The sequence below is a fragment of the Seriola dumerili genome, unplaced genomic scaffold, assembly GCF_002260705.1.
Source record: "Seriola dumerili isolate Sdu_G_001 unplaced genomic scaffold, Sdu_1.0 BDQW01000091.1, whole genome shotgun sequence".
NCBI lineage: Eukaryota > Metazoa > Chordata > Actinopteri > Carangiformes > Carangidae > Seriola > Seriola dumerili.
The window spans coordinates 8296308-8321673 of NW_019174346.1; the positions used below are offsets into that span (position 1 = coordinate 8296308).

General features: G+C 40.2%; 1 protein-coding gene across 1 annotated transcript; it reads left to right on the top strand.

The window, feature by feature from the left end:
• The first annotated feature begins 533 nt into the window (after positions 1-533).
• Positions 534-19464, top strand: LOC111222327 (zona pellucida-like domain-containing protein 1). Its single transcript, XM_022746028.1, has 10 exons — positions 534-639; positions 986-1206; positions 2003-2184; positions 2624-2696; positions 3183-3280; positions 10731-10811; positions 10913-11084; positions 17581-17683; positions 18206-18235; positions 19289-19464. The coding sequence occupies exons 1-10, from the start codon at positions 534-536 to the stop codon at positions 19462-19464; spliced, it is 1242 nt and encodes a 413-aa protein (XP_022601749.1).
• Positions 19465-25366: the final 5902 nt, after the last annotated feature.

Genomic DNA, 25366 nt, shown 5'->3' on the forward strand with positions numbered 1-25366 from the left:
GTTGTCAGGTAGGGATGCTGTGCAGACCATTCCATCGTCTGTCCGAAGCTTATGGAATACCGCTGACTTGCTGGCTTCCAGGAACCAGGGTGAGTGGTTCTACCTCTTGTAGAACAGTCTTCCATTTTACCTCAAGCTGTCAGGTGCAAGACCATCTGCTGTCAGAGCTCGAGACGCTAACTACAAATGTGGTGTAATTAGTCCTTTAATTTAGCTGTTTCCTCAGGACTGAGACACTGTGAGTGACTGACAATAGTTATGTGATAAGAGGTTTTCACAGAGGTTTATACAGGGTTTGCACACAAGATAACCATTATGCTTGCTTCTCAGAACTGTTACAAGATAACTGAAATCTTTTGGGAAAATATTCCACAATGACAGTCATACATTTGCAGAAGAATATCTTGGGTTTTTCTCAGTAAAATAATTAAATAAATGATGGATTCACTTTCTGTTTTCCCACCTTTTAAGGTTGTATTTGTGCATAGACTGGATTTCTTACATTAAATTCTCACTCTGTTTCAGGTGCTGAAATGGAACATATATATTTGATTCTTTTACTGTTTTGTAAAGCCTTATCAGCTGAAGCTCAATTCAATGGATACAACTGTGACGCCAACTTTCACAGCCGCTTTCCTGGTGAGGAACTCAAAGAAACTGACACAAATTCACACTGTTTCTGAAACACTGAATTAAAATTACACCTGAATATCCTCTTAAAGGAAAGTTCTCCTCACATACCAGTGAATAAAATTTACGTAATGTTTGTGGTCTGTAATCCCAGAACTCCACTTCTATTCCTAAAACAGTATTGTCCAGTAAAATTCAGTTTAGGCTCAAAATCTAACTTGACCTCATAACTCACTCCGATTAAACATTAATCTTTTCTCTATTATTCAGTTATTCATTCATCAGTATGACAAAATTGCTACAGGGCTCGTTTATGTATTTTCTTTGTGTGTGTGTGTGTGTGTGTCCCTTGCAGCGGAGAGGGATATCAGTGTGTACTGTGGGGTGCAGACCATAACCCTCAAAATCAACTTTTGCCCTGTCCTCTTCTCCGGCTACACCGATACTGACCTGGCCCTCAATGGTCGCCATGGAGACGCCCACTGCCGCGGATTCATTAATAACAACACCTTTCCCACTGTTGTAATCTTTAGTATTAGCCTGGCATCGCTGGAGTCCTGTGGCAACTCCCTGGTGGTAAGAAGAACAAGAATGGTACAAATGATTGTTCTACAGATTTTACAGATTTTACTGTCAGCATCACTGATCTTTTAGATCTTATCTCTCGTCTTTCAGTGTGTGGAATGGTAAGCAGTCATACATAATAGTAACAGCACTGAGAAAATATCATTAAAGCAAGTAGAAATCTAGTTTACAGGAAAGAGTGAATATGTTTGTTTTTTTTGCTGTGATTCAGAAATAAGGTGTGTATTACAAACTGTCATAGAATAACTCACTACCTTAGTTGACATTATCTTTATGACATTTTGTACTAAACTAAAAGAAGTTAAACAAGTAAAAACTGAATCTGAGAACAGCAAAAATGCTCAGATCAGTTGGTAGGAAAAAAATTAGATGTGTCTGTTACTTCAGCCAGCTGTCTCCTTCACAGTATCCATTTTTAGATGTTGACAAGCTGTGTTTATCCTGCATGGGAATGAAGTCCAGCACTCTTTATTTCAGTGAAGGGGGTTGCTGTGGGACCCCAGAGGCCCTGTCAGGATGATGAGTAAGAGGGTAGTTGAAAGTGAATCTTTCTTGAGCAAGCTTTCTCTCACCCATGTGTTATACCAGTATTTAGCTGGATGGAATAGGACATTTCCTGGAGGATCTGCTTTCAGATAAGGATGGACTGAGTTGGGGATTAGTGAGGTGTGTTAGTATGCTCAGTGGTATTGCTGATGGTATCAACCCCTGTGTCCACAGAAAGCTACTAGGTCAGTTAGTGAGCCAGAAGGAGGAGTTTTACCGAAACTGATATTCTTTACTGCAGGTCTCCACGGCTCAAGGACCCAACGCTTATGGGAACTTGTCACTGGTGCAGATTGGTAACATATCAGGGTACATCGACACACCGGACCCCCCCACCATCATCAGCTACCTGCCAGGTCTGCTGTACAAGTTCAGTTGCAGTTACCCACTGGAATACCTGGTCAACAACACACAGCTGGCCTCGTAAGTCTCACTTTTATGACCGCTTTCTCTTTTAACTTGGTTTGACAGCACTCCAGTGGGGCTTTAGAGAAGCCAGTGAGATGGACTAGCAAAAAAGTTTAATCATTCTCAGCTTCATTTCATTAGTGTTGAAGTGTGTCTGCCTCCTGTATATAACATTTCTAACATCCAGTGGTCCACTGGTCAAGGCTAAATTCTAATTTGCAAATACTGATATGAAAACAGATGTGAGAATGCAAAGTTGAAGATTATAAATGGTTGCAAGGACTCTGGACAGTATGTTTCAACCTTTTACAGTTGCAATTAAGAACTTCAGCTATGGTTTTAGGGTGGAGGAAGTTTGTAGTACTTTATTAATATTGTGAACATTAAATCAATATCTATGCTTACTTAAATTACATCAAAAATATTTTGGCACTATTTTTTATCTTTATTGAAGGTCAGCAGCTGCAATCTCAGTGAAGGACAGCAATGGTACTTTCATCAGCACATTGAATCTCCTGCTTTATAATGTAAGTCCAAGTATCTGACTCTTTGCAACACAGGGGAGCTGAGGGTGTTGTGCTGGCAAGAAAGCTATAAACCAAAGACATACTTAGTCAGTAAGCATCAAAGAGCATAAGAAGCTCTGCAGCTATTTAAAGACAATCTGCAGCTTTTATATCTGTGATTGCAATGATTTCTGAGAATGATGATCCATGTACAAGATGGGGAAGATAAAGTTCAGAAAACCTTTTTATGCAGCTAAAGTAGGCAGCAAATTACCTTTATTCCTGTAATTAGAGAAGATTATTCCTCAACTCGTTTCAAACTTTCACTAAATCAACTTGTCAGTTTGAACCAAACATTAGTAAGTGGGATTCAATGGAAACCAGATGATAGATCTGTTCTGATTCACAAAGAGAAGTCTGACTGAAGAAATCACTCTGAACAAGATGAAAAGAAGGGGTCAGGAACTGTGACAAATGTGCTGAAATGCTTTTGTGGTTTATCTGCAGGACTCCTCGTACATTCAGCAGCTGTCCATCCCCATGGCAGGACTGACCCTGAAGACACGGGTGTTTGCAGCTGTAAAAGCCACTAACCTGGACAGGAGGTATTCAATCAACATCTAGACGCGTTCCATATTCACTAAACCAAAATTACATTTTGTGATCACAACAATGGCTTAGTAGGTTACTGTTGTCATATCGTGCTGTCCACTATCACTTGTATTCTGCCAAGTTGTTTACTTGGTGCCTACCTGTCTTTCTCTTTGAGCTCCAAAAGTAATATACCAATTATAATATACTGTATGTAATGTGGAGTCAGTTAGTCAGTGTGTGTGTGTGTGTGTGTGTGTGTGTGTGTGTGTGTGTGTCTATCTGTCTGCCTGTCTGTTTACCTGTCTGTGTCTGTCTGCCTGTCTGTCTGTCTGTGTACCTCTCTGCTTCTCTTTATTTACGTGTGTTTCTGTGTCAGCTACAGTGAGAAACTGAAATTAATTAACTAAAAAACTAAATTAACTGCCGAATGCTTCCTGATTATATATGGACTGAAACATATTTCCAGTGAAAACAATTTCGAAGTGTGTAAATTATTTTCTGTATTTAGTGTTGGAGCAGTCTATAGCGGGATTTTGATAGAAACCAGTTGAGATGTGTGTAAATCATTGCAGAAATGTCAGTGAAGTGGTTGATAAACACCACAGATATGAGAGGAGTTTCTAATCAGGTAATTTGACCTAGCTGTGTATCCCCTGCCTGCACTCAGAGGTTGCCATGGTGACAATGCTGGCCATCTGTCTGGCTGCCTACCTTTCTTTATGCCTGAAAAAGGTAGCCTCCACAGACCTCCAAAGGTAATCCACCAATTAGAATATATGTAATGTTGAGTCCGTTAGATTTCAAACTGAAATTAACAGCCAAATGTTTCCGGAATGAAACTGTGTCTATCCACCTGTCTATCTGTCCGTTTGTGTGTGTGTGTGTGTGTGTGTGTGTGTGTGTCTGTGTGTGTGTGTGTGTGTGTGTGTGTGTGTGTGTGTGTGTGTGTGTGTGTGTGTGTGTGTTTGTGTGTGTGTGTGGGTGTGTGTGTGTGTGTGTGTGTGTGTGTGTGTGTGTGTGTGTGTGTGTGTGTGTGTGTTTGTGTGTGTGTTTGTGTGTGTGTTTGTGTGTGTGTAAGAGAGAGAGTCTGACTGTTGAAGACGCAGAGCTCATTAAAAATCTATTGGAGAAAGGGGTCAGTGAACATCTCAAACTTGTACCATTTAATACAAAACAGTGCATAATATCAGCAAAATTATCACATGATCAGTGCCACAAGACACCTCTATGTGGTTTTGGTGTTTCTAGAGCCAGAAATGTGGAAATAGGAGCGAATTACAAAAAAGGGTAAGTTCTGGTTTTCTCCTGAAATCAGCTTGTGAATTTGTATTGCAGTCTATGGGACAGTTAGAGGGTACTCGCATTGAGGCTGACAGTTTAAATTCTTTTAACTTCTGTGCTAAGGTAGTCACTTTATATGAAACAGGACAAATTTGTCTACTAATGAGGTAGAAATGATGTGTCAAGATTGAAATATGTGGTATCAAAAATTTGAATACAATTTTAATAGCTGAATGTCTTGTGAACATTTTAAACTTTGAATGAAGTCTGTAGGTGAAAGTATGCTGAAGTAGTTGAAATTCAAAGAGGCTGAAGCTTTCAAGGATTTGAACAGTCTCTCCATTCATCTGAATTGCAAAACAATTGCAGAAAAAGCTTAATATTTTGAAAATCATACATAGTAGAAAAAAGCTGTATACATCCCATAATCTAAAGAACAAGCTGAACATTTTGATAGTTGAATGCTTTCTGTACAAAAAAGTATTAAGGAGTAGTTGGATGCCAATAAAGGCAGAAGAATTATGAATAATAATAATAATAATAAAAAAGTGAATGTGAATGCTGAGAGCTAAATGAGATTGCTGAAGCAATGCTGAAAAAGCTGAAGCAAGTGCTGGAGCAATGCTTAAGTAGCTCAAGCAATTGCTGAAGTAATGCTAAAGTAGCACAAGCAATGGCTGAAGATTAAAAGCAGAAATTGTAAGCTTGAGGTTGAGGTTGTGCGTTGAAATTGCCAACAGATCTTGAAAACAGTGATTGAACTAACTTTAGTCAATGGTACGAACGGGAGGCGAACTTGAGTCTACCGAACATCAGACCGTTGTCTATCCCTCACATCCCTCAGAACTCCTGACATCAACATTCGTCATAGTTCCTGATGCAATTAGCATGTGGTGTGTTTCATTGAGCTTCATTATTTCAGAGTTTATCCGGGCTCTCTCTCTTTCTCTCACTTTCTCTCCTTCTGTCTCTCTCTCTCTCTTTTACTGTAGCAAACGTTTTATATACACTCTATGGTTGCAACTAGAATGGACTGCCTAGAGGGACATCGCAATTGTAAGGGCACAAAGGATTCTGGGCCTTGTAGTAGGCTATTTTATGCTTTTGAGCAATACAGAAAATGTCACCCATTTTCACTGATTGCTATGACCATATAGATGGTGATTGAAAGCAACAAAGTTAATTTACTCTATTACTGTATAGTTAAGTACAATTTTATGGTACTCTTATTTCACTTGAGTATTTCCATGCGTGCCATTTTATACTTCCCACTCCACTACAATTCAGAGACCTATGGTTACAGATGGCATTGTCTTAAGTTATTATAGAGTTCCTGACTACAAGTAATTCCACCTTTAAAAAAAAATTATATTTGTGGTGTTTTTCAGTGAAACCCCATGCACACATACACACAAAAACACATAAAGACATCACTAATAGATCTTAAAAAAGTGATTGAACTAACTTTGGTCAATAGTATGAAAGGGAGACGAACTCAAGACTACAGAATGATAGACCGGCATTTAACACACACACCCAACACAACTCCTCTCATTAACTCTCCTTATTCCTTACGTAATTAGCATGTGGTGTGTTTCATTCCGCTTCATTTTTTCAGAGTTTATCTAGGCTCTCTCTCTTTTTCGCTCTCTGTTTCTCTCTTTTACTGCAGCAAACGTTTTGTATACACTCTATGGTTTCAACTGGAGTAGACTGCCTAAAGGGACATCGCAATTGTGGGGGGTGCTGATTTTTCTTATACATGCTCTCATACTTGAGAGTAATACGGGTAAGAATAAATGAGTCTAATTAGCCAATAAGAATCAGCTTCGTTCATTTCTGCCTAGATACTGCGTTACTACCACCTGCTGAGAAAATGGTTGCTATCAGCTTCTGAATTTGTATTACAGTCTATAGGAGAAGTGTGTGTGTGTGTGTGTGTGTGTGTGTGTGTGTGTGTGCGCGCGTGTGCATTTAAGAGAGAGAGTCTGGCTGTTCCATGCAGTGCACACCCATTATAAACTTAAAAATGATCTGAAAAAAGCATGAAACTATAACTGTGATCATTCAAAAACTATACAAGATATCAAAAAGTTGAATACAAATTTAATAGCGGAAAGTCTTGTAAACATTTTAAAGTTTGAATGAAGTCTGTAGCTGAAAGTATGCTGTAGTAGTTGAAGCTCAAAGAGGCTTAAGCTTTCAAGGATTTGAACAGTCTGAATTGCAAAAAAAATGCAGAAAAAGCTTAATATTTTGAAAATCATAAATAGTAGAAAAAAGTTATATACATTCGATAGTTTACAGAACAAGCTGAATGTTTTGAAAGGTGAATGCTTTCTGTACTAAAAAGTATGAAGGAGTAGTTAGAGACCGTAGAAAGGTGGAAGTATAAGAATAACTAGAAAATGCATTTCTTGCTGAAAATGTGTGTGAACGCTGAGAGCTGAATGAGACCACTGAAGCAATGCTGAAGAAGCTGAAACAATGGCTGAAGATTAAAAGCAGAAATTGCAGCTGGAGGATGAATGGCATAAAATGGTTGAAAAAGACCTGAATTGTTGATGAAAAGTTTAACAAAGAGCATGAAACTCGAAGTATTCTAAATGTTAAACTGGAGGAGCTGCAGTCCATAAACTGCAAAATCTGAGAAACTGAAACATGTTGTTGAATGCAAGTTGATTGAGATTGCTGAAACAATGCTGAAAAAGCTGAAGCAACTGCTGAAGCAATGCTAAAGTAGCTCAAGCAATTGCTGAAGTAATGCTAAAGTAGCTCAAGCAACCGCTGAAGATTAAAAGCAGAAATTGTAAGCTGGAGGTTGAATGGTATGAAATGGCTGAAAAAGGCGTAAGTTGTTGTTGGAAAGTGTAACAAACAGCACAAAACTGTAGAAAATATACAAAATGTGAAACACAGAAAAACATTTGAACAGTTGAAAGCTAAATGGCCTAAATTGGGTGAAGAGATTACTGACACAATGCTAAATTGTTGAAAAAGCTGCTCAAATAAACAGAAGAATAGTGTTTCAAAAAATTAGATGCCCAAATGTTAAACTGTAGGAGTTGAAGTCCATTAGTTGAAAAAGCCAATAGTTGAAACATGTTATTGAAACTGTTGAAAGCCAAATTATTTACTGCCAAAGGTGGGAGTAGGAATAAAATGCCTTAAAAATGTGAAGGAGTAATCATTTGTATGAGTAAAAGAAAGATGGACTCCATCCTCAACAGTAGAAACTTTAATATATCAATAAGCTGAATAATCACTTAATAGCTAAACTGTTCACAACACTTTCAAAGTTTGAATGAAGTCTGTATCTGAAAGTATGCTTGAGAAGTTGAATTTCAAAGATGTTGAAGTTTTGAAGGAGTTGTACCTCATCTCCATTTACTTACATTGTAGAAAACTGCAGAAAAAGCTTATTATTTCAAAAATTATGAAGAGTATCAAAAACTTGAAGGTAAGGATAGATCTCCTAAAGAAGCTGAACGTTTTCATAGTTGAACGGTAGTTAACAACCAAAGGAAAGTAAAAGTAGGATCTGGAGCACAACACCATTGGAGCATGTTAAATTCATTATGTCTCCTGTTGTATTTACTGTTGTTCTGTCCTGTCTGAACCGTCATCCACCTCTATGAGCACTAACTTGTAAACAGCTTTCTGTGTGTGTGTGTGTGTGTGTGCGTGTGTGCGTGTGTGTGTGTGTGTGTGTGTGTGTCTACGGTTTGTGTGTGTGTATTTGTGTGTGTGTATGTGTGTGTGTGGTTGTGGGTGTGTGTGTTTGTGCGTGTAAGAGAGAGAGTCTGGCTGTTGAAGACAGAGAGAGCTCATACAAATCTATGGGAGAAAGGGGTCAGCAAACCTCCAAAACTCCCGCCATTTAGGAAAAAATGGTACATAATATTAGCAAAAAGATCACAGCATCAGAGCCACAAGACTCTCCTGAACACGTCTATGTGGTTTTGGTGTTCCTCGAGCTAGAAATGTGGAAGCAGGAGCAACTTACAAAAAATCTGAAATCAGCTCCTGAATTTGTATTGCAGTCTATGGGAGAGTTGGAGGTTACTCCCATCAGTTCAAGGCTGACAGTTTAAATTCTGTTAGTCTATGTGCTAAGGTAGACACTTTGTATGAAACAGGACAAATTTGTCTACTAAAGAGGATGAAATTATTTGTAAAGACCGAAACATGTAGCCATAAAGAAATGTTACACAGATTTTTTTCAGACAAATTTTAGAGCTTCTCCCACTCTAGCAATGATGTCATCCACTCTAGCCCTGAACATTCCGTGCAATACACACCTTTTATAACTCAACTTAACTCAAAAATGATCAGAAAAAAGCATGAAAATAAAACTGTTATCATTGAAGCTGAAAGAGGCTAAAGCTTTCAAGGAACAACAACAATGAACAGCCTTTCCATTCATTTGAATGGCAAAAAAATTGAGAAGAAGAGAAAAAGCTTAATATTTTGAAAATTATAAATAGTAGAAAAAAGTTGTATACATCTGATAATCTACAGAACAAGCTGAACGTTTTGATAGTTGAATGGTTTTTGTACAAAAAAGTATATATATATTCTTTCTCAGATCTGTCTCTGTGAAGAGTGCTCTGCTGGTCACTGTTCAGGATTGGAATGTTGGTTGTAGCTTATGTCTCTTATCTAGAGAAAGACCGAGGAAGAAAGGTTGGTGTGTGTGTGTGTGTGTGTGTGTGTGTGTGTGTGTGTGTGTGTGTGTGTGTGTGTGTGTGTGTGTGTGTGTGTGTGTATTCAGCATGGCACGGAGAGGCCAGGATTCACACCTTAGTGATTATCAGTCCTTTTGGTGTTACTTTTCCTATATAAGAAACAGTCAAATATCAATAGGCAGTGTCTTATTGTTACAAACTGGAGCTCTTGCCTATGTTCTCTAGTTTGCCTGTTTTCCCATTTGTTGATCCTCTGGAGCTGACCCTTTGACCCTTGGTCTGCTTGAGTGTCTCACTGACATGCTAACAGCATGATCTGTTTGTGAGGGAAGGGTCCTTTGTCTCTGTTTCCTATCAATTTGATAGTTTGATGCTGGAAAGAGTAACAAAGTGTCAATTTTGGGTCCATAACTCTGAAATATGAAATGAAGAGTTTTGAAATGAGCATGAGCTAAACACTCAGGAGACATTAGGTTATTGACACTACCATTTTGTTCATCTGAGTAGGAACTTGTACTTAACAGCCAGCTGCTTCTTTTGATGATACATAAACCCCTTTTAGACTCGACAAAAAACCTGTTAACATCTGTTTTTTGTCGTCAATGTGAAGAAATACAATTTTCATTCACTCCCAGTCAAATGACTCTGTAGTCATATCGGCTCCAGCTTGGATCAGCAGTGATGTAAACATGACATCTGGGTGAACACAAATTTTCAGCAACGAGCTGTGACATCTGTCAGAGTCTCATACTGAGATTCTGACATGCAGGACCACCAACCTGGACACCACAGATCCATTTTGCCAGTCTACAGGGCAATTAGCAGCTCACTGTTTGAATCTGTGTGTGTGTGTGTGTGTGTGTGTGTGTGTGTGTGTGTGTGTGTGTGTGTGTGCTCTGTAACTGTATGTCATGTTTCCTCCTGCAGTTGTGTTCAGAGTTATTTTTAGCAGATTTACCTGCATTTAAACAAATCTCATGAAATCTCTCTGTGAGATTCTCACAATATGAAAATCACATGATGCAGTGCACCACAATACTGCACCTGAACACAGGTTGGAAATATTTCTGTAAATGAGAGACTTTGTTTTCGACTTTTCATAAATTTCCCCCAAAAATTCTAAAAACATATGTTTACCTTGTCATTATGGGTTTGGTGTGTAGGTTGGTGGGAAAATGCAATTTTATCCATTTAAAATAAAGTGTACAAAAAGTGAAGCAGTGAGAACACTGAAGACACTGTATATGCTGTGGAAGGGAACATAATCCAGGCAACAATTACATTTCCCTAAAAAAATTGCAAAAATTAAGTAGTCGTATAGAAAGTCATTTCTTGGTGACAGGTCACATGTCACATGATAGTTCTTTCTACTGAAAAGACAAAGATCATTTTGGTGGCAATTTTCACCTACAAGCAGAGATGAGCCAAGTGTGTGACTCCATTTGCACTGAAGTCCCTGAAGTCTGATTTACTAATCCTTAATGTTAAACAGGTGGAACGTTCTAATGGACTACTGTTACACCACGCCCTCTGGAAACCCCAACGATGACCTCCGCTATGATCTTTTCTTTAGGTAACTCACATTTGAAAACTCATATGTGACTTGTTTCAGTTTAGATTTTTCTCTTGCTCTCCTTTCTAATAATTCTTTCTCATTTTCCCTCCATGAACCAGCTGTGAAAAAGACCCCCAGACCACTGTCTTTGAGAATGGGAAGAGCCAAATGGGCCGCTTTGCTTTTGAAGTATTCCGCTTTGTAAAGCACAAGAACCAGAAGATGTCCACTGTTTTCCTGCACTGCGTCACCAAGCTGTGTCGAGCAGATGACTGTGCAATGCTCATGCCAGTGAGAATAACAAAGTGTACCTATATAACTCACATAACAAACTATTAGCATAAAACACAACACTGATTTTGTCGATATCTCTTAAACACATCTACAGCTTAATTTCATGAGGGACACATGATGAAGAGAGTCCAAGTTTCACCTAGATTCACCTACTTCACTCTCAGATATTTACTGATAGACATAATCATCAGTAGTAGAAAGCGACCTTAAGTACCTTTACTATTCTTAAATACAATTTTGAGGTCCATGTATTTTACTTGAGTAGTATTTCTATTACTTTATTCTTCAATACATTTTAGAAGAAAATATTGTACTTTTTTAATTTATTTGACAATTACAGGTACTAGTTGCAAGGCAAGTTTATTTATATCAGCACCATTCAGACACTAGTAAGAGAGGCATAAAAATACATTAAAAATAAGATATTAAGAAGACATTAAAATTGCATTAGAAGGCAATAAAAACAGAAACAAAAGCAAAAGCAAGCAAATAAACAGTTGAAGAGTGAACATTACAGCAAACATGTAATGATTTGAGCCCAGATCTCAGGTTTTCAGGAAGCTTGTTCCACCACATAGAAGCTAAACCTTACTTGGTTTTGATTATGTGAACATTGAGTAAACATGCCCCAGATGACAGTCTTGATGCTTCATAATATATAAATAAATCAGGGAGGTGTTAGGAGGTTGAAGCTCTGACAGGAAAGGTTGAGAGGGTGAAAAACAGTTCTTTACACAAGTCTTTCCCCATGAAATTGCCTGCCCTGTTTTCCAGTCTATATGAGGGCTGTGGAGTGTGAGCCAGGGATAAGTGGGTGCTGAGGAGCTCAAAAGACATGATAGCTGATTCTTTCGGTGTGAGAGTTGGGGAAAGACAGGTGCAGTGACTGGGTGTGATGAGTCACCTTACATAATAGCCTGCCGTCCAGGGCACTTGCATCCAGGGGCTGGTTGAGGTGGAGGGTTTTGAGGCCCAGCTTTCTGGCATGATCAAAGTCCATTAGGTTAGCGTTTGAGCCAGAATCAACTAGGACTGTATGCTTAAGAGAACACACAGGGGAGGTGAGAGACACTAGAGGTTGCAAACAAGAGGGATTGGAAACAGTCAAAGTACAGCTCAACAGTGCCCTCACCTTCAGTGGCGAGCCCGGTCTATTAATGGGCAGAAGGTGATGAAGTGGCCCAGTTGACCACAGTAGATGCAGCAACCCTCTTAAACTCGTCACTGGCCTTCCACTGGAGTCAGGTGGGTTTGGCCAAGCTGCATAGGTTCCTCCGTGGCTGAGGGCAGCGCTGTCGTAGAGTCAGCAGGAGGAGAGCATCGCAAAGAAGAAGAAGAAGAAGAAGACTTTCGACTTTCACACAACTTTATTTAGGATACATTGTGCCAAAGATCTTAAACTGAGCTGCATTGACCCATAATCCCCAGTGGAACACAGGACCTGCCTGATCCCCCACACAGCGCTGAAAATATCCAGGTTGCAGGTCAGTCTGTAAAAGGACTGCTCTATTCTGAGACCAGAGCCTTCAGACACAGCACCGGCTCCATCCAGCCCACACCTGACAACTTGTTCTTATGGCTTTTCCAGATTGCTAGCTCAGCAGTTGCTAACAAGAAATTGATAAGAACCAGTGTCTGCCTTTTTAACGATGTAACTTGGGCCAAAAACTAAAAAGTGAAACAGAAGAAACATCTCCCAAAGCCTCCACCCACCCGTGCAGCAGCCTAAATAAATCAGACAAACAAGGACAGCAAACCACCAGATGTTCTACAGTTTCTGTCTGCCTGCAAAAAGGACAGCCCTCCCCAGTGCTGGGGTCCAGGTGAGCTCTCTATCTGTTTGTAGCTATAGCTCCGAGTATGATCCTCCACTGGAGGTCAGCCATCCATTTTTCAACAGGAGGCTTATACAGGAGCCGCCAGCAGCCTTTAGGGGAAGAGTCTGCATCAAGCACCTCAGTCCATTTGGACTCCCTGAGTCATTTTAGTGAGCCGAGGTTCAGGACCTTTACACAATTGTGATACAGCTGCTTCTTCCTACAGGAGACACATTTTCCCAACACTGGAGTTTTCAGGGAGAGAAGCAGGCCACTGTTCTCTCTTCACTCTCCCACAGCAGGACTGATGATGAGGGAGGGGAACATGAACTCGTGGCCATCACTCAACTGTTCAGCCAGCGCCCGGTCCCAAACAAAAGCCCTCAGTGGAGCAGACAGAGACTGCCCCACCTCGTCTACAAACCTCTGCAGCACTCGGGATGACTTGATGTTGGTCACCTCAGTCAGTGTGTACAATGACATCCTCATTAGATTACCCAGCTTGATGACCACAGCTTCAAAAAAATGATTCCTCAAAGTGGCTGAAGAGAGCATGCTATTAGACAGGAAGCTGTTGTTAAACAGCAGCTCCTCAAACAGCCACATTCCAGGCCTGGGGTCAGGAGTAGGGATGTCACTATACCAGAAATTTAGTAGCCAATACCAGTGAAATTTCCACGATTCTCAACACCTATTTCAACACCACAGAAAACAAAAGAAAAAAAACCCAATAAATTCCATGTACTTTCTCTTTAACTCCTTTATTGAAAAATATGAAAAAAAACAAACAAAAAAACAAAGAAAAGTGGCATGTAGCCTTCAAGAATTTAAAATAAGCAATACTGTGCTAAAATATAAACAATCAACTTTTTATTGCACAGCTTTTCAGCTATAGTGCCCTGAGACAAAAAATGTGGAAATAATAGATATAATAAAATGAAACAACTTTTGACACTGCAAAAAAGAACAGTGGCATGTAGCCTTCAAGTATTAAAGTAAACAATACTGTGCTAAAATATAAGCAGTAAAATTGCAATTGAATTGCACAGCATTTCAACTGTGGTTTGGAAAGTGTGAAGGCACCATTTACAAACAGGCTTTTGCAGGTCTATAATCAACCTGTCATCATCCGCCTTGAAAGTAAAATATTTCCATATGTGACTCTTCTGGCTTTTTCTTTCGATGGGCCGAGGTGCTGTAGCTGGACCAAATTGTGTGCCTGAATATGTCGCCATCTTCAATTTGTTATTGCAGCTAGACTGCAGCCTAGTAGTGGACAGTCCTCATCCTCCCTTGGGTTGAGCATGTGCCGGAGAAACTGTGCTGGTTCTGGTGACAACCCTAGTCAGGAAGTCAGGTGACATCAGGTGTCCTCCATGCATCCATTGCTGACCTGTAGAATGGCATGAGTCCAGACAGGTCACATTGTGAGTCCAGCAAGAATAGCTGTCTATCTAGGCCAAGTTGCCCAGCCTTTCTGAGGATGAGCTGGGCGGGAGCCGACAGCAGAGACCGCAGCAATACAGCAGCCTCTGAGCTGCCTGCAGTCTGAAGGCTGCTGTCCTGGATCTGAGGTCTATAAGGCCCCGCCCTCCCTCTGCCACAGGGAGATACAGTACCGCCGCCCACAGCCAGTGACGACCCAACCAGAAGAAGTCCACGAGGAGCCACTGCAGTGCCTCCATGAGGTCTGGTGGTGGAACCAACACTTGTAGTCTGTGCCACAGGGAAGAGGCGACCAGGGTATTGATAATCAGAACTCTTCCACTGTAGGACAGCTGTGGGAGCAGCCATTTCCACTTAGACAACTTGGCTTCCACTTTCCCCAACACTCTCTCCCAATTCTGTCTTTGTATGTCTTCGCTGCCTTGATGAATACCCAAAACTTTTACTCCTCTTGTTCTCCAGCTAAGGCTCCCAGGGAGACCAGGAGGGCATCTTGAACTCCACCGCCTCACCAGACAAGCTCCACTCTTCTCCCAGTTTATCCTTGCTGAGGATGCCCTCTCATACAGAGCCAGGCCAGCCCCTAACTTCAGAACGTCCCCCGAGTCCCAGACAAACACATTGACGTCATCAGCGTAGGCCGATACGACTACAGTCAGCCAGCTCTGGCGGAGAGAGACCCCTCAGCGTCTCAGTCTTTTCTTACAGTAGTTATGTGTTTTTTTTTAACCAGTAGTGTTTCTTATCATCCAATAAGTCCAGACCCACAAGCTTTTGCGGAGTGTTCGCCGTCTGAACGAACTTTCTGGCATCAGGAAAATAATCAGTTACACTGGCTGATTTACCAAAAGTATCGTCCAAGAAATTATTGATCTCCTCCAGAGAATACAGGTCAGTGTTCTGGGAAACACTGTCTGCCACAGAAACACTGTCAGAATCAAAGTCACACTCCATGTCTAAATCAGTGTTAGTATCCAGACTGGCCTTTAACAGCTCAGCTTCTCTTTGGCCTACATCTACAACTACCTCCTTCCCTGCTCTCACCTCAACTTCAGGCTCTCTCTGCCCTACAACAGCTACCACTGCTTTCTGCCCTGCTCTCACCTCAGCCACCTCTTCTCCCGCTGAACTTTAAGTCAGAGAGCTGCTGACCCCGGCATCCCCAGATGCGGAGACCCCTGCCATGGAGCCGCCGACAACGGAGCCGCCGACAACACTGGCCATAGAGCTGGCAGCCTGGACCCACACAGGTGGAGCAACACCCGCTGCCTGCTGCCTGTGCGGACAAACAATCCACAAACACTACATAAATATCACACAATAAACACAGTTGGAAAAAAAATATATATATATATAGGTGAGAAACCACTTCACTCTCATCACCAAACACCCGAGACAGTGTTGAAGAAGAAGAAGTAGAAGTAGAAGAGCTGTTGGCCTGTTGCCACCGCTGGAGTGGCGGGGAACCGCAAGGTCTGGTTCTGCCTCTCTCCCTCTGTCATACAGATGCTTGTCAATCTTTATAGCCAGGGCTATAAGGGTATCCAGCTCTGCAGGTAGGTCCAGGGGGCTAATTGGTCTTTGAGAGTGTCAGAAAGTCCATCAAGGAATGCATCAAACAAGGCTGGCTGATTCCAATCTCTCTCTGCTGCTAGAGTGCAGAACTCTATGGTGTAATCAGAGACCCTCTTCTTACCCTGTCGCAGTTTCACCAGGGCTTGGGCTGCCTCCCGTCCAGGGGCCATCTGCTGGAAAATCTGGGTGAAGGTCTTGGAAAACAGCGACAGAGAATTGCAGACAGGTGACAGGCCTCTGCTCTCCCAGTCAGGTGAGAAATAATGTATGCAATCTTTGAGCGGTCAGACGGAAAGGCCTAGGACTGAACCTCAAAATGCAAATCATAATGGGTTAGAAAAGCTCTGCATTCACCTGAGTCTCTGGATAAACGCTCTGCTCTGGAAAGGTGGAGAGGCAGGGACGGTGCGGTGGGCGCAGGAGAAGCAGCATCGGAACCAGAACCCGGAGGTGCCGTCGGTGTCAATTTGGCAGAGACCGGCAGGTTCTGCATCTTCCGCATTTGGTCAATGAGATGGTTGTGCTGGGTTCCGAAAGCTGCCAAGAGGGACTCCTGACGATCTGTCAACTCCTTCACTTCATGGCGAAGGAGTCTGATCTGTTCATCTTGACTGTAGATCTTGTGAACTGGAGTGTCTGGAGCACAGAGCGCACTGTATCTGAGTCCAATGAGCCCATGTTATGGCCAGTTCGTACTGTCAATGCTGAACCACAGGCTTGGACTCAAACACAGACACAATCAGCAGGCAAAAGGCAAGGTCAAAAGGCAAAAACATGTCAGGAAACTATTGGCTCTAAGAAACTCACAAGGAAAAATGCTGGAACGCTGTCACGAGGGAATAAGACAAACTGGCACAGAAGGAAGGGGACACTAAGACTATATACTGAGACAATGAGACACAGGTGCAATGAGACAGCATTAGAGCAGGGCAGGTAATCACACAGGAGGGAAACACATGAGGGCAGGAAGTAAAGGACCTGAAATGAGAAAGAGGTGAGTATCAAAATAAAACAGGAAGTACGAGACAAAGAACACTAGGAGAAACAAAAAGTTAACTATCCAGACGGGGCGTGACACAATTAATCATGTAGGAATTTGAAAGAAGGACTTCAGTTATAATGGATTTGTTTTACATTGCTGTATTGGGTAACTTAAAGGGTCTGAATACTTCCACTACTGATGATCATAAAAATGAATTTCCATTTTATCAGAAAATAAAGGAAAAAAGGAAAAGAAAACTGGAATTCCCAGCTTGTGGTTTAATGCCTCTGCCAACCAGTCTATATCGTCACAATCTCCCCTTACAGCATTGAATAATGGCCAGAAGTGTTTTTGCAGAGCATTATGATGTCACAGTGAAGTTGATCTTTGACATTTTGGATGCATCTATCTATCACGTGTCTAGTGTCTGGTAGTAACTTTTTATTACTTTATTTATTACTATATATTTAGCAGGGTAATTAGTAATATGTAAACTATTACATTTCAAAAGTAACCTTTCCAACACTACACGTGTCATATAATAATATAACACTAAACTTCAGTTTATGAAATGTAAAAAGGCAACATTAACCATCCCTGTCACATGTCTCCTGAATAAATCAGGGGAGGTGTCATTCTGCCAACATATCTCTCTTTACCTGTTTTTTCATAGATCTGTGGCAGCAGGAGAAAGAGAGACATTTCAGAGGGAAAGGAATCAAACACAGCATCTGGAAATGCTGTCCTGTCTGCCGGGCCTATCATCACTCGGATTGGTATGGTTTGATAACACTATTATTCCTTCTTGTCAGAGTCTGTTTTCTCATCAACCTCCTCCTCCTCCTCCTGACATTATCCAAACTGAAGAACCTTTTCCTCCAACCTACAACATACATAAAAGCATAATACAGTACCATAAGATCCTGTCATTCTTATGAACTCCACAATATTTCTTTTTTATGCTGTGATTTCTAACAATTCCTCAAGCTGTTTAAATCTGCACAGCTCAGATTAGATATATTAAATTTGACACACTTGAGTAGGTATAGATTACCTACTCAAGTGTGTCAAACATACGTACGTACGTAAGTATTTGACACTGGGATATTACATTGTTTTATGTAAACTTATCTGGGTGACCTAGATAGTCAGAATGCGCCTGAAAGCATCTCATTGACTCATGTACAATACAAGAAATTAAGCACACGCCATTGAACAGTAAAGTATACTGTGCTGAATACAAAGCATTACCCTTACAAAGTGTTACCTTAAATGTCCTTTCCCTCTTTATTCCACAGATGAAACGCCAACCAACAACTCTCAACTCGGTAAGCCTTCAGATTTTGCCAGTTGCATACAATGACACTTTTAACATGGTGTTGCCTTTTAGTTATATGAAAAGGAATAATTTAAACCAATGAAAGCTGGTTGCGGTTGAGGTTGTGTTCACATCATGAATTCATTTGAAGGAGGTCTGAGTTCTCTTTATGATCCATTTCAGCTCTGATGGGGCCTAAGTCTTCTTTCTTCTCACACTATAGTTCCTCTGGAGCTCTCAGACCTTCTCCCATAATCCTTTGCTTTGGATTATGGGAGATGGCTGCTGCTAAACTTGTCTTATCCACATTCTTGTGCTATTTGGTAAAATACTATATTGTATTATTACAATGCACGGGTTAAACAAACCACAAGGTGGCCTTGAATTGAAAGGTTCAGTGACACTTTAACTTAACTCTCTGCAGTCAGCCTGCTTCTGCATTATCGTTAACTTCTGTTATCATTAACAAATACAACCTTATAAGAGACAGTGTGTGTATATGTGTGCATGTTTGTGTGACAGAATGATAAATTTGTGCAGGTAGGGATTTTTTCTATGTGTAGTTGACAGTCATAGTTTGATATGTTCATTCTATATCTGTAGAAGTACAGTAGTTATTTCGTCATCCACCAGTCATACTGTCATTACCAGCAGCCATGGTTCCATGTATTTGTTTTTTCGAGCGTCCCAATGCAATAGCATATTGTCTGTCAATGGCATGTCAAAAATACAATGGCAAAAAGGCAAAGCAAACCTGGAGAACTTTGTGTTAACAATGCATAGGTTAAGCAAATCACGACTACAGTCTTGAAGTGAACAGTTCGCTTCAGAGGGGTCTGAGTTCATTCTGTGTTCACATACAGTATGCACAAAACATGTAGACTAATTGCTCTGAGTTCGTTTTGAGCTCTGAAAAGGACCAGAGTTATGCAATTTTTCTCAGGAACGACAAAAACTAAATAAATTGGCCTGAGAAATGTTCAGTGCGTCACTAGTAGCTGTGCCTATGTGTAGGATTTATATGAACTGATTTGACTTTTTCTTTGTGCTTGTACTGCTTCAGCCAATCTGAAAGCTCCAGTGTTTCAGATTAACACAGTGACAAGCGCACTCATCTCAGGTGTCATCATCTTGGGCGTCATGAGTGTTTGTTTCTTCATCTTCTCCCTCACCCTCCTCAAAGGCAAGAGCACTCCTGTCAGCACCCTGTCTGGAGTCCGCAACCCAGCCTTCAGCTGAGCGCCTCACCAAAAGTTACTGCAGACACTCCAACAATGTTAAACGAGGGGAAAACAACAGATGTGACATAATGTTTGTGCATGTAGTCATTTTACAGCTAAATGTTGATTTAGATAACTGTTACCAGATCTGTACAATGAGCATTATTGTAGAAGTAAAGCAGGACTTTTTATATGTTGATCTGTGCTTTGTGTTTCAACCACGTGGCCTCAACCTGCATGTGATCATTTGTCATGCAGCTTTAACCCACATAGTGGGGACACTTAACTTAATTCAATACCTCAGCTGAATAGCTTTCAGTTGCAGGTAAAGGATCAATTACAAGGCTTACAGTACATTATGGAAATGTATAACGTGCTGGTAAAAGCACTTCCTGCTCAGAGGCTGAAATATAAGAGTATGAGGGAAAATTAAAAGTAAAATGTTTGATTGAGTGAGCCAACAGAAAGCCTCAGGGTTGGGTGTTAAGGTTAAATTCTTGAAATAAAACCTAACTTAAACATATATTGATATTATTATTTGAGTAAATCTTTATTAACATTGCCACAGTCTAGGGGGTTTGTCTTATGATTCATCAATTGATAGGTCTGTTCTACCTAAACATGTAGTTCACTCACTTCAAATATTTTATGCAATGTGGAGGCCAAAAACGTGTTCTTAAACTTCCACTGATGACCTGTTTTTGAAATCTACAAATTGTTGTTGCATATTAGAAATATTTGAGTTTGACTTGTGCAGTGTCATATTTCTAAAGCTACAGTATGAATATCCTCTTAAACTTGACTGGAGAATTTCAGTCAATGACAGCAGGGGGATGAAGTCTGTTGTTCTATGCACAGTAGGTGATGGTGCTTTTCTCAGCCCTGAGTAAAGACTTGCTCTCAGGCAGTAAAGCTTCAGCAACACTAAGAGGTCACCTCACAAAACGAAAAATTAAATAGAGTTGGGTAGAAGTCATCAAACATCAAACCCTCAGCTGATGTCAGCACGAGCAGGGAGAACCCACAGACAGTTTAAGAGAAAAACAGACTTACTGGCAGACGGATGAACAAACAGGCAGATGAGTTGATGGGGAGACAGGCTGACAAACAGAAACCAGTGAAAAGTAACAAATGCAGGAATGCAGGTAAACACCATGGAGCATAAAAGGAACACAAGTTGATCTCACACAAGAATCTGGTGAATAATGGCAGGTTTATATACTGACAGGATAATGAGAAAAACTGGGATCATGTGTGTAGGAGAGCTGGGAAAGTGAGGTGATTGCAGTGGAACAGAGGAACAACAGGTGAGAACAGGGAAAAAGTCTGGGAACATCTTCTGGGTGGAAGGAGAATGGCAAGTCTGAGGAGGACAAAGGGACGAAGGGAGTAACTTCTCCTGGGAGCTGTGAGAAGTGACAGGAGACAGGGACTGAGGGGAACTGAGCAGCCGATTGTGACACAAACCTAACTAGTTACAATGAATATAGTCTCCCTTACTTAATTTTTCTATTGGCATCCTACTTCTTCCACATGCATGTGTTTTTTTTTTTTTTTTAACAAATTAGAGAGGAGAATTTCAAAATTCATTCATAAAGAACAGCACCCAAGAAGAATTAGAGACACGATATTATATCATTATTCTTTTATAATCAGAGCATTAACAACTGGTTTCAGAAAAGCATTAATGTACTTTCAGTGCAGTTTAGAACTGTGTCACCTCTGTAGCTACTGTATTGTTATTGGCACAACATATAAAGACAGTGTGCATAGATTTATACAATAATTACACGCTAGAAGAGCTTTGGTGGCCAAGGGGTTAAGGCAGTGGCCATGAATTGCAATTTACATTTACATTACATTTACTTATGACTAAATTAATTTTATATATGTTTTGGATTGTTTCTGGTGATAAAAAGTGATAATAGGTTCACAAGTTAACTTTGTAAAAGCTACTGGCAGTATTTTGTTGGCAGTGTTTTTTTTCCCACCAGTTTGAAAATGTATGACTGGATTTTCATGAAATTATGTGTTGCCAGGCAACCCTATCTTCCATCATGTTTATAATCATGTTTATATACAACTAGGTGCTGGTAATAAATGACACATGCATTCGTGTAGTTAATAAGAGAAACTGTTGCCCTCTACTTTCCTGTAATTTTGACAATATATAATACAATAGCTCAGCTGTATCTGTTGTTTAATGTATTACAGAACGTCTTTGAGAGACGCCTTTTCAGAGAAAGAATTCAAATTTGCAATTTTGATCACTTAAAAAGAGTTTTTCAGTCTTTTGCTCAGAGTGTACTGAAGTGTCGCCCCCTTAATCCCAATAAATGTCAGACACGTGAAAGTTTCCATTTATATAAAGGAAAATGTGAGAAGACATACTGAGGGATTTGACCCTCAATTTCTGTTGTTGAAGATAATGGGTGGGTGTAGCTCTTTGATTGATAACCTTACATGAGTGACCTTTCCAGCAGATTAACCAAAACAATATACAGTGTCCCACTCTTCTGTGGCCCCATGAAGACAGCTGTCAGCAGTATACTGTCACGGTTTGGTGGTAGGTAGGGGTGGACCCAATTGCAGCCAACACACGGGAGACGGTGCAGACAGGTTTATTTACCAAAATAATTAACATGAAGCGAGGACGTGAACAAACCCAAAACTAAACCGACGAACTGACACAGACAAAGGGGAGCACAAAGACTATATAGACAAGGGAAGCATGGGTGATTGAGCACAGGTAAAACACCTTAGGGCGGGGCAGACAATCACCACACAGAAAACAGGACCAAGACAGGAAGCAAAACACTCAGACACACAAGGAAACAAATTACAAAATAAAATAGGAAGTGCACGGGGAAACAGAGCACAAGACAGGGAAGACTAAACTAGACACTAGAAATACCAAAAACACAGAAAACTAAATCAAGAAAGTCCAAAAAACCAAAACCCTGGAGCCTCCAGGCTGAGACCATGACATATACAACCAGTATATGTTTATTATCTAGAGCAAGCAAATGAAGAAGAATACAAAATTGCAATACAAATACAAAATGCAAAGCAGTTTTAAAAAAAAATAACAACATAAAAAAAGAAAAGGAATAAGCAGCAAGGTGTTATACATACAACACAATAATCCTTACCCTGAAATAATTTCAGTACCTGATCTTATTGCACACACCTCCTCTAGCTTAATTATCTCAGTTCCTCCAGATGTAGTGTGTTTGCTATTTCTCCCAATCCCAAATCAAATGTCCAGTTTCCACACTGGCAAAATTAACGTTTTTGCAATCACCAAACAAAACAGCCAATTTTTCGTATTTACTGGTGTAGCATGAACACCACAATTTAGAATTTGCTCTGGTTGAAAAGGGGTCACCAGTCCTCGGGAGGACAACAATGAATTGGTTCATTGATGAATGTGATCTCTAGTCTCTACTTCAAAAGAACACAACAAGACAACGACGGAGTGTAAATAAAGAAGTTTCTTAACTAGACTACTATCTACAGAGTAAATGCAACATGTAATAATCATCAAGGTTAAAGTAATAATAAAATTAGTGTTTTTGGGGGAGAGGATATGTTATGGCTATACACTGTGGCGATGCAGCTAATGATCACTTAATTTACGAATGAGATTTGGTGATTAAATATTGCTATATTTCGACACCAACCCAATCATGAGCAGAATGTTAAGACCGGCCTAGTTGTGCTGTAGCTGGAGACCCTTGGCTGGAACCCAGGTGGCTGAGGTTGCCATGGTAACCCTGGAGCTGCAGGATGTAGGTGCATTCCCCTGGAGGCCATGTCCCGTTATTACAGTGATGGATTCTGCCGGTTTCTCAGCGGTTCAGCTTTGGTGGAGTTAGCCAGTAGACTTTCTGTCCCGGGAACTCTGGTATGGTGGTGGTGATTTCTGGTAGGCTTCTCTGCAGGCGGTCGTGGGCAGATGTGTTATCTGCTGGCTTCTCTTGCGGGTTAATGCGAAATAAACTGTAATGCATTTAACTTTTGCTGGATAACTTTAGAGGAGACTGCTGTTGACCAGATGACTCTAAAACTGTCAAAAATGAGAACATGATAATAATTAAAGGTTACAAAAATTACTCAGTGGTATGTCTGCTGTTTTAGTTCAGTTGGTTTTGACTTAGATTATAAATATAAAAGATTGCGCATGTAGACAAAAAGAATGTTACTTGGAGCACGTGACAAAGAAAGAACAAAGGATGCGGATAAAACAATAAAATGGAAAATGGCAAAAAGCAATGACTAAGAGCAGTTGCTAAGAGTGGTTGCTAAGAGCTTAGAGCTAAGAGCGAGAGTTGATGACTTAGAGCCAATAACTTAGAGCCCTGGCTAAAAGCTAGGGGCTAAGAGCAATTTGTGAAATGATCATAACTGCTTTATCCCCTGGTTGCACACATTTCAGGGGCGGCACCCATCTTTTCCTTTTGTTCAACTTCGAGAAGAGAGTAATTTTCCACTGAACTTTTAAATTGTTTAATTCTAGAGTTTACCTATAAATCTCACACATCCGTCTTCCACCATTACCATAAAACATTAAATGAAACAACATTTAAACCTAATCAGTGTTGTGCATGAACGCATGAACATGACATTCATATTTTTTGTAAATGCTGAACTGAACGAATCAGTTTACAAATGATAAACGTGAACGTGAGGGGCGCCGCTCACGACAGTAAGCTTATGACAGTTTTACGGCATGTCGCATGACGTCTACATAAACACAGCCCAGCATGGCTGGTGCTGGCAGTACAGACGGTTTTAAATGTAAATCATGTCTCTGAAAAAAAAAAAAGAACCATGAACATGAACTAGTTCATTTTCATCTGTATGAACTGAACTTTGAACTAGTTCTTTTAAGTGCGAACTGGCACACTGAACCTAATGCTACTAATAATGATGGACAAGAATAATACAAAGGTTGATTTCATATTGTGTGAAGGATGCTGACAGTATGGTCACAAGAAAGATATTGTCTTGAAACCTATATGTTGTATTTCTGCAATTCTAGAGGATAGACTGGGAAGTTATTGCATCGAAGCATCACATGCTTTACAGAACAGTTAGTTATTTGATTTCATATTCTTCCTCAGATCTTTCTGTGAAGAATGTTCTGCAGGTCACTCAGGAATGGAATGTGGTTTGTAATTTATAACTCTTATCTAAAGAGGGACAGAGTGAAAGGTACAGAGAGTCTATGATTCACACCTTTAGTGATAATCAATCCTTTTGGTGTTACTTTTCTATATAAGAACCAAACAAATATACACTCATGCTCATCCAGGATTTCATAATTGGGCATATGCTTCCTGACATAGTCTCAAATTTGTAAATTTCAGAAAAAAATGGATGCAGGGATACTGTAAACAACTCGTAACGGTGCAAATGAGGCAAAGTTATGTAAGTCACCGACATACCTTTCTGCTTCCAAGTACAAAAAACAATATCATTCAGGCCAGGTAAACAGGGATGATTTAAAGTTAAGTTTTTAGACTGAAAAACTCAATTTGTTTTTTACTAAAATTTTTCAACTTAATCAAAGTATGAAACAACAGCACGTTTTTCTTAACATCCTTCTTTTTTTCTACATGAGCACCTCTAGAACAAAAGGTTAGGAATTTCATATTTTTGGATATACACATATTTTGGATTCTTGCAATAAAGATTTAAAAATAAAAATGATAATCTTGTTTTTTTTTCAGATTTTTGTAGCTGGGCAGACATGAAGCAAAATTCCCTGCTCAAGTCATACCAGAGCTGTGTCAAGTACAAGCTACGTGTTTCAGACCATTAGGTCTTAATGGAGTTCAAAACAAAATGTAAAGTACATTTCTTTTGACCTGACCTTTTGATTCATGTTTTCCTACACATCTCAGTAATAATGACTT